At 33.7% G+C, this 11,318-nt stretch overlaps 1 protein-coding gene across 1 annotated transcript; it reads left to right on the top strand.

Moving 5' to 3' along the window:
* Positions 1-230: 230 nt before the first annotated feature.
* On the top strand, positions 231-8,966 carry LOC128204595 (multiple epidermal growth factor-like domains protein 10). The gene is made up of 6 exons (XM_052906000.1): positions 231-364; positions 4,794-4,824; positions 5,233-7,005; positions 7,166-7,277; positions 7,516-7,592; positions 7,966-8,966. Exons 1-6 carry the CDS (start codon positions 350-352, stop codon positions 8,082-8,084), a joined length of 2,127 nt encoding a protein of 708 aa, XP_052761960.1. The 5' UTR covers positions 231-349; the 3' UTR covers positions 8,085-8,966.
* The last annotated feature ends 2,352 nt before the right edge of the window (positions 8,967-11,318 follow it).

Below are 11,318 nucleotides of genomic sequence, written 5' to 3'. Positions count from 1 at the left end.
TGGTATTATAATATAACATAATTCACTTGTAGAGCATTTTTTAAACATTTGTCGACACTTTCAAGGAAATATTTACAAAATAAACGCTCAAAAGTCCTAATGGGCCAGATTGTAAATATGTTTTTGTCAATATAAACTTCACATTGACAAAACAGATAGTGGGGCTTTATTTTTATATTCATAAACACCGCAGTATAACACAAAACAGACTTAACTTCCTGTAAACAATTAGACACTCCAAAAAGCCTATATGCGAAAACTACCTCACTGTCATATATAATATTGTGTTTTCTTCCTGTTAAATATAAAATACCTGGTGATTTTTAAATTCATGCTTAACTGAAAACAAATGGAATTCGCTTCGGTATGTAACATATTTTTGTTTCAGTACAACTGTACTTATATTTAGAATGGGATATCATAACATTGATGTTCCAGATTAATTTGCGTTGATATGTTTTTAAACTTTGTTTAACTTACATATAAAGTAATATTGAACCAACGTGTTTTCGTAAAAGGTTTATCTTGAAATCTTGGATTAAATCAAGCACATCATTTGATCAATATCTATTCTTCGTATGTATGTAACTTACGTTAAAATAGGCTCCTATAAACAATTTTTAGGTCATCAGCCAGATATACTATTGTGACAAACACCATCAATAAGAGCAATTTTTCTAGTTTGTGAAAACAAATATTTACGTGGATCTGGTCTTGCAAACATTTCTTGCTTTTTTTCATGGCTTTCGTGGATATCATGGACAAGATATACAAGATATACATTTGGAAAATCATACAATATGCGTATATTCTAATTCTGATGAAAATATACTATGCTGCTTAAACGTTATAACTTATAAGTTATGTTATATTTATTTTCCATTTTTGTTGAGCTCTCTTTCCAATCAAGGTCAATGTCCTATGGGCAATTAATTTTCACTTAAAGCTGTTTGTATGTCCTATTTATGTTTCTTTTAATAATTAATAAATCAAGCTCTAATACAACTTTTTATTTATAGAGTTGAAAATAGGATATTACACGATAAATCTGACACACATTTTATAAGAAAACAACTATTTTAATAAATTCACTGAAAATCAAGAAATAATTAAATACTTCGTAAACGAAAATATATTTGTGATTTCGTTTTCAATTCAAATCACTTTTATTAATTTATACTATAAATTTATAGCATTAAACTAAATTTTGAGCATGCTTTTTATATTATGTGTTATATTTTTGACAGAGTGTATAAATGCTAGGACATATTTGGGGTCAAAATACCCCGCCCTCTAGTTTATATGTTTATATATATTAAGTTATTTAACAGCAATGGAAGTTGTGAATCGTTCTTATTCTTATTTCATAAATCATTAAGTAAATTGAAGACTGCTTTTGCTTTCAATAGTGTAAGCAAACTAGTGCTTTTAATGATATATCAATAAGCGCAAACGGTTTTGCTCATGCATTACATCTGGGAGTAGGTGTTATTGTACCCATATTATGTGTAATGGAACACTGAACAAGACCTTTCTAATTTAAAGAAATTCATTGCAGGAATTTTGAGACATTTTCAAGTAAAGAATCACTATATTTTAGTGAATTATTTATTACATTCTTTACTAATGTTTATATACAAAATGTTGCGATGTCAACAAATATTTTCAATCCTTAAGCGGTTGTATTTTCAGTTACTGTAAATTTTAAAACTAAAATTTGTTGAAGATCAATCCATAACTACCCGGACACACCAAGACTTCTCCAGTACACCAAACACTGAACCTAGACAAAAATTTCCAAGGTCTACAAAAGGACACTGCACAAATATCAAAGGATACTCCAGAACTATCCTATAACACCTATCAACCACACAAAGACGCATCAGAACTACCAGAGAACATCTTAAAATAACACAAAGATACTCAAATACTACTCAAGGACACTCCATCAATATTAAAGACACTCCAAAACTACTCAATCACGGCCCAAAATCACCCTGAAACTACACAAGAACAATAAACCCAATGACACCCCGGGACTACTGAAGGACACACAAGGTTTCTCCAGTTCTACTCAAGGACACCACAGAAATACCAAAGGACACTCAAGTTCTACTCAATGAAAACCCATGATTACTCAATGACACCCAAGGACTACCCAAGGACACGACAGAACTACCCAAGGACACTTTGAAACTACACAATGACACCCAAAATCTTCCGAAGGACACTCCAGTACCACCAAAGGACACCCAAGGACTACTAACGAAATCCTTGAAACTACACAAGGACACCCAAACTCTATCAAAAAACACTCAAACACTACTAATTGACACACCAGGACTACCAGAAAACATATCAGGACTACCCAAAGACATCACAGGACTACACAATGACAGAATACCTGAGGTCAACCTAGAACTACTAAACGATACCATAGAACACCTTAAGGAATATCAGTGACTTCTAAGGACACCCACAAACTACACAAAGACATCCCAGTGCAGGGACACGCTTGAACTACCAAAGTACACACCATGACCACCGAAAGACAAACCAGGACTACCAGAGGGCACCTCAAGACCTCTCCATAACACCCCGATATAACTCACAACTTCACCTTAAAAGTACACAATGACACACCTAGTATACCTACTACATACGGAGACTCCATGACTACACAAGGGCAAACCAGGACTGTCACGAACATCCCGTGATTACATAAAAGCGTCCAATGAATACCCAATGGCATTACAAAACTCAAAGACCCTCCAGGAAAACCAAAGAACAATGCAAACTTATCCAAAATCAACCTCAAAATTAGCAGAACTTCACAAGGATACTCCAAACCCAAGACTACTTAAATCAAAACCACCTTAAAAGTACACAAGGACTACACAAGGACATTTAAGACTCCAATTGTTTGGAGTTTATTTTGTAGCCATATCTCTATAAATGTTGTTATCTTTGTATAAGATCATGTCCATGTTTAATACATGTATGATCTTTATGTACTTCAGTGTAACTTTGAAAGCCTTGACTCAAACTGTGTCCTCTAGGGATAGCAGCGGAAAACCAGTGATATTAAAAAACATTATTTTTGTCTAACCATTTGTTTTGTAACAATTTCACAATCTTGGCATTTGGAAGCAAAACGCATTGAATTTGTACTTATAAAATGCATAGCAGTCCTACAATTTTAAAGTTGGTATCTGTACATGGTACTTAACTGCCATATTACATAATCTGAATGTGGAAGCCAATGTTCATTCCATAACCCAAATCCATTATCCATAGATGGTATATTAGGAGTTAAGTTTGATGTATTATATAATGTTTAAATACTGTTTTTGTGGTTACAGAAATTGTGTTTTATTTCAAATAAACCTTACTTAATTGACGTAAACAGCAAATTTGTACTCCTATATGTAAAGTTATAAAACTCAACTGATATGTGAAGATTGGGTTTGTCTAGAAATGTACATAATATACACTTGAATCCAGACATAAACATTAACATAAAGCATCAGAAAAGAATGCCTGTGTTCTGATTGTTTTCACAACTCCGAAGTTCAAATGGCGAATGTTAGCCATAAACGTTTGTTTTGTGTAGCAATATGAAACCTTAACGAATAGATACTTTCTTTAGTTTAAAAGAGATTTCAGTTTTCCTACTCATCTCTTAATGGTTTTGTCAGAACCATGCACTGGTAGTTGTAAGTTGTTACTCAATTCTGGCCCTGAGAGTATTAGAACTTAAAATTTTACACTAAATTGGAATCAATCAACATTTTAAGTAAAATTGTAGGCAGGAAGCATAATAAATACCTAAACACTAAAAATCAAAAGTCAAAAGTCTCTTAAATCAAGAGAGATATATTTTTCAAATATATTGAATTCCCTGGAAATTTCGATATTGATCTTTTCATTTAGATATTCATATGCATATATACCTCTTTAACCTGCGCTGAAGTTAGCCGAATACCACACCCTGACAAAAAATGCCATATTTAGCGCTACATGCAATGCAAAAATAAAGTACATGGAATAAATAAAATAGATATTTCATCATTTCATTCTGTTTATAAGTAAAATGAATATTAAGATCATATCCTGTCTGGATCACATCATTAGCAACATTCGTTGAATTAAACGTTTCCTTTCTTATGAATGATAACGTCACACACGGGTGTATGGCGACATAATTTTGTGATATGCTCATGACGTGTTCCGGTTCCGGTTTAAACACAAGAAGTGAATAATATTTTAACATGTGTTTTTATCAATTCAAGTGAAATTATTAAGTTTGCCTCTGCTGACATAAAGTTAAAATGAACTCCAATTTTAAAATAAATCTTAATCATAATTTCAAGATATGAAATAAAAGTTTGAATTGCTGAAATATTATAAATTTAGCAGTAATTGCTTCCACCTGAATTGATAACAAACATGCGGGATGATATTAGTTTTACTACACACGTGTAATACAGAATATTAGTGATGGTTGAAATTTAAACAAGGTCAAGCATCTGCTTAGCGGTATTTTTTCAAGTCAAATATAACATCCACTGTGACTGTTATGGATACCTAATTCAAGGAAAAAGCAAGCATTGCTTGTTTAAACTTTTAATTATCACCAATAACTTAAACGAATCTAAGGCGACAAGCCAAGTAGCATTTAATTGAAAATTATATGCCTTTAACAAGTACATAATTCATTTTTGTATGAATTTTCGGAAACTTGTTTCGTTTCTAAATTGGAGTAAAACACTTGTTTGATTATTATATTTCAGATTATATTGGTATTGCTGGTGCTTTTAACAGGTATTTATTACATTTTATTTTGCATTTACTCTACAGATGGGTTCAAAAGTTAATTCAATTCCTTATAGATAATTATACCACTTAATCAATATATTCAATCATCTATTCATTTATTAATTTACTTTATTACACTTTCATTTATATTCATATTTCCATTCTTACATTTCCTGAAATATTCACCTACATAGGGATACTATTATTAAATGAGATTTTAAAATGTTTCCGTCTTTTATTATTGTAAAGGTTAATTTATCAATGTTGTTTTCACTATGTTATTAATTGTATCCCTTGTGTTCATAGTTTGTTTTCAGTATATAACGTAATTTATATGTTTTTGAATACGTGTTCCAGAAGTTAATAAATATTTTCAAATAGTCAAATACATGTATTATTTTGAACTAATCACAGCTAAATGCGACTCATGTCCTGGACGATGCCTGTGCTGCCTGAACGACATATGTGGAACAGACTCAAGAGGCATGGAGCAGACGTGTTTAGAAGGCTGCAAAGATGGGTATCATCAACCTCGCTGCATGTGGCCATGTCCAGACCACTGTCAGACTTGTCGCCAAAGTGACGGTGTATGTCAAACATGTCAACCAGGCTTTTACGCACCCTCTAACAATTGTTCAAGTGCATGTGATTACACAAACTGCGCGTGTGTTCAAAGTATATGTGATAATTGCCTTGATGGGTTTTACGATGTTGGCAGCCATTGCGATTCGGTTTGTTCCAAAGGGTGCAGTGAGAAAAAATGCAATGATGATGGCACGTGCGAATGTAAGGCAAATTTTGAAGGAAATGAATGTGACGTATGCGTTATAGGTAAATACGGGGAAAATTGCAATATTAATTGTAACAACGAGAACTGCAGATGCATAGACTCAACACATTGCATTTCCTGCAGACCAGGCTATTTTGAATTGTCTTCTTTTTGTTCGAAACAGTGTTCCGTAGGCTGTAAGAATATTTGTAACAATGAAGGCCACTGTACATGTTATTTGCAATTTTCCGGAAGCAAATGTGAAAACTGTAAACCTGGATATTACGGTGACAACTGCAACACGCCATGTACACATGGTTGTATCAATGGAACGTGCAAAAGAGATGGATCTTGTAACTGTTTACCCAATTTTACCGGACGAATGTGCGAAACCTGTGTTGCAAGACAGTATGGATTTTTTTGTGATACACCTTGCGGACAAGGTTGTACAGACAATACCTGTTACAAAGACGATGGCACATGTAATTGTGAATTCAACTACAAAGGTGCACTTTGTAATATTTGTAATGACGGCTATTTTGGTAATTTTTGTAACTCAATTTGCCCGGATCGCTGTTTTAATTGTAGTACAAGTGAAAACTGCTACACGTGCAACGAAGGTAATTTTGGTTTAGACTGTTCACTCAACTGCTCGGCTAATTGCGTCGGCTCAATTTGCGGAAAAAGTAACGGCCTTTGTTTAGATGGTTGCCTGGATGGATTAACAGCTGACTCTTGCAATGACGAATGTGATGGCATTTGTAAAACATGCTCTCAGACAAATTCTACATACTGCACATCATGTTTCGATGGATTTAGCGGATCTGAGTGTAAATGTATTCCAAACTGCCGATGTGAATTAAACAGTGAAGTGTGTAATGAGTGCACAAATGGATTTGAAATGAAAAGCAAGGATTGCAAATGTAACAGAAGTTATTGTTTAAATAGCATGCATTGTACAACGTGTCAAAATAACAAGTTCTACACTTTTAATGATACATGTTGTGAATGTAACAAACTTTGTAAAAATAAACAATGCTCGTCAGAGACCCACTGCTTGATTGGCTGTGACGACGGATATACCGGGGCAAACTGTGCAGATTTATGTACAGATTACGATCACGATTGTACAAAATGTAGTCAGAATGAGCATTTCTGTGTTCAGTGTAAAGGCGGGCTCACCCCAAACACAGATGGTGTATGTGCAGTACAATGTAGAGAAACCTGTGTCAACAAAGAGTGTGATGCTAAAACAGGCCGGTGCCATTTAGGTTGTATTCGCAACTTTTACGCCGACAAATGCGATTTAGTATGCCCCTCAACATGCGCATCTGTACCAAACAAAACAAGATGTGACAACTATGGTAGATGTTTACATGGATGCATTGAAGGATACAACGGGGTCACCTGTGTAAATGGTAAACGCATGTTATCGTTTTTGTTTAAAACCTACAACTGTTTTTCAAACTTGTCACTTTGAATGTATGCGATTTTAAAGTTATTTAGATTCTTTTAAGATGTTTACATTCACATTGATCTACCTGATACGTTCACTAAAATAACACATCTTAATTTCAGCAACAACGACGAATACATGCGATTCATCTGCTGCTGGGATAGTTGGAGGAGCTGTCGGTGGTGCGAGCACAATTATAATTGTGATTATTGGAATTGTTCTGTGCATACAAAGGTCTTTACAATATACTGTTAAGGATACAGTATTTTAAAATATGTATGATGTTGTATACGTTTCGTACTTTTTGTATATGTTTGTTTTTTACAAGAAAGCACTGCACTTGATTTATATGTAATGTAGCCAACTTAAAGTTGTGTCAGGATTATTTAAGTGAACAAGTCCAGGAGAAGTAAATTATTATAAAAAAGGCAATGTAACGAAATTACATACTTCCGTTTTCTTTGCATGAAAGGAGAAAACAACAAAAGAAACAATCTGAAAGTGGCAGCCAAGTTCGATTCAGTAACCATAATCCGTTCATAATAGAAGGTAAAAGTGAAATATAGACTTAGTGTTTAACTGTATAATAATTTGAACATTTTAAAGCATGTTCAATAGTAATGCTAATTTTGTTTATATTACTGAATTAACGCGAACAGCAAAAGTGTATCCATGATTATGTAAAATTACACAAACTGGATTGAAATACGTGAACTGTGTTTAAATAAACGTCTGAGTATCAAACTGGTTTATACGATATTTAATTAATATGCTAAAAGAATAAATACCATTGCCTAATACAGTCAATTATACGCATCAGCATGAGCTAAAGTAAAATGTACAATTATACTGATTGTGATAACATCATATTAAAGTTTTCTTTAAATCAAGAACATTGATTCACGTATTCTGTGTATTTCAGAGCAGGAAAGGCACTATCAAAAATTGAGCGACCGACATAATACGACGGCTAGAGTACAAGATGAAGCGTACACTGAATTGCAAACAAACAGCATGGACTATGAGCGTGTGGATAGTTAATGCGAAACAACTTCCTGTTGCTAACTTTAAGTTCATGATCATGTGTACTATTCGATTTTTTTTTACTTCCTGTGAATGAAGTGAGTACTAAAAGTTGCAGTAACATTTTCTAACATTTGACTGTTTTTATAGTAAAGTATTCAAAGCGCAGGCGCATCATCAATTTATGTCTATGCAAAAAAATGACTTTGACAGTGTGCAAAGCTTATTGACTCATAATTGCAATTAACACACAATAGGCGGAGCCTTGTTTCCCAGGACAACGAAATACATACATAAAACAAAATAAATATATCAAATTTCAGCTAAAATCCTTTAGGTAAGAATTCTTATTCGGCGTTTTGTTTATCCTTCATTTCAGTTCGTACTATTAAATACATCTAAAGGACGTGTACAATTAGTGTAATATCCTTAAATCTACTCCAACGACAACAAACACAGGCCTCATACTCAATTGTTATTTCATAGTTTCTTAATATTAATCGGATTTATCTGCAAAAGCCAATGGGTAAAGAGATTACCAATATTACAAAAATACTACAATTGAACATTAAGCGTTAGTATAATAACATCCCAAAGTGCAATATAATAAACAACATTGGTATTGGTTCCTAATGAATTTATTGATTGAAATATGTAAAATGAAACGTTGACGTGTCGATACAAATTCAACCATTATACCATCATTTTGTTGAAAAAAGTATTTCCCGATTTGAAATCATTCTGACATTTCCTTATGGCTTTATATCATATGTGTACTTTAGTAATCATATATAGTTTATGTTAAAACAAGAATATCCCTCCGCTAAGTAATGTATGAACAAACAATATATATGTTTCTTTTGATGTTGTGAGATATAGGCCTCAATAAACATAAGTGTATTTTTGTTGTTGTTGTTTTTTTGGTCATATCAGGTTTCTCAGATTTAGAAGGGCCTACACGTATATGTTTTTAATAAATATCGAAAACAAAATATGTTGACAGTTTCTCCGAAGCAACGATGGTACTACCGTTAAATTGACAAGTAAGCCATTCTTACGTAGACGTGCGTGTGTACATTCTAAGAGTAAGGCTATTTTATTGTTCAGTCCTTTTGATGCTTAATGTTGACAAATATCCTAGCGCGTAAATCCAATTCAAATTTAACAAAGCAACTACTTACAACACAATGCTGATTTATTCAAAATGATGACGAAGGAATCGCAAAACTTCTTTCACGTACATACTAACAATATAACTTAAGTACGAATTAGTACATGTTTTTAGGATTTCAGGTACGCTGATAAATTGCTCTCCTGAAAAGAAGCTTTCGATTTGGTTCCTCGATAGCAGTATATTATCTATGATATTACAGGAACACAAATAGTTTGCTGACTGTAGTGTTTTTGATGGAGGTTATCGCCGTTACACATGCCCGTAGATATTTTACCTTTGTTTACATTGCGTAATGTAGGGCATAATGTATGACGTTTCGATCGAACATTGTGTCAAAACTCCTGGTGAATCTGCCCGACGCAATATTGTTTATGCTTGATTAACATATGATAATTAAATATTGTATTAATAGAACGAAAGCTTATCTCTTAAAATCTCAGTGTAATTTGATTTCTTTTGGTATTTGAATTAAACTTAAAATATGGGAACACTCTGTTACCGTTCACAACACACTCTTGAAATTGCGCACAATTAAACGGTAATTACCTAACTTGGCTTCGTTGTTTCTCGCGGGATGAAAGAAAATGGTAATTAATGGCAGAAAATGTAAACCGATACAAACTTTACGAATTATTACCTAGAAAACTAAGTGACTTTGTTGTCGCACGCAGATTTGTTGCTTTTTCACTCAAGTGAAGTGCTTTTGTTTTTGCACGAACACAACTAAAAGATATTGTTATTGCACGCATGCTTTAATTTTGCATAATATTCAGCGAGGTATGAATCTTGGCTGGACATCAATCAAAAAAATACAAGTGAAGTTTGTGTACTGAAACGGGAGGCCTTAGCATACTTAAAAATACAACCCAATAAATATGTAAAGGTGTACGTATTCGCCGCTTTTTCTTAGATATCTATGTATCAATGGGCTAATCTTATCAGCGATCGTACGACAAGTTATCGTAAGATCAAGTATTTCACTTCACCACTTAGTGAATGTCACAAATCAAGCAGTGTGATTTATTTGCAAAAACATATACAGTTTGCCTCAACTTACCAATAATGTTTTTTTTTCGAAATAAATAGTATAACTACTCAGATATATCAATTCAAAACAGTGATCGTACGATGCGTACGTTGCAGCTAAATTTTAAATAGTAAATTTTAAAAATAATTTCCAAGTCTATCAAGGGCCATAAATTGTATTTAGGATACTATGGGGTTGTACATACAAACTAATTGTGTTATGGCTTTGAACAATTGTGCGAAGAAAAGTATGAAGTACATTGAATGGACGGTACTTGGATTATGAGTATAAACCTCAGTTTTGCCCTTTAGTAAAACAAAATTAATCACAAAGGCCATAATTTGTATCTCGGATGAGATGGAACTATGTTGTGCAACTGAGCTATATGAGCTGTGAAAAAGTATGTGGAGTATATTTTAATTTGTATCGACGGTAATCGAGGCATAAGTAAAGCTGCTGCAGGCCCTAAATCGTAAAAAAATGAAAGTAAATATGGGCCATTATTTGTATTTGGAACGGTCAGTAAAACATGAGTTCACTTGTAGAAGAGTCTTCTGGGAGCTTGATTAAGTTAAATTGACATAATTCGCACTTGTCCCAACATTGATGAAAACGTATCAGCAGTACAGGTTAAAAGCCACAAACAAGGAACGAATACTCACTCACTCGCTCGTTCGCTCGCTCGCTCACTCGCTCACTCGCCACTTACCCACTCATTCACTCATTCACTCACTCACTCACTCACTCACTCACTCGCTCACTCACTCACTCACTCACTCACTCACTCACTCACTCACTCACTCACTCACTCACTCACTCACTCACTCACTCACTCACTCACTCACTCACTCACTCACTCACTCACTCACTCACTCACTCAATGTTTATTTGAATGAAAGCTATTTAATCGTTGGTGTTCGATCGCAATGCAGTCATCAATTGGTACTACTATATGATCTTTTTATTAAAACCATGTCCTTCTAAGACTCTCAACTACCGAATAATATTGCTAAAACAGATGGAATCAAATTAATCCATGGAAGTTTAAAAT

Source organism: Mya arenaria, chromosome 10, assembly GCF_026914265.1.
Source record: "Mya arenaria isolate MELC-2E11 chromosome 10, ASM2691426v1".
NCBI classification, from domain to species: Eukaryota; Metazoa; Mollusca; class Bivalvia; order Myida; family Myidae; genus Mya; species Mya arenaria.
The sequence above is the reverse complement of the archived record's forward strand: the minus strand, read 5'-3'. Positions and strand labels throughout refer to the sequence as shown.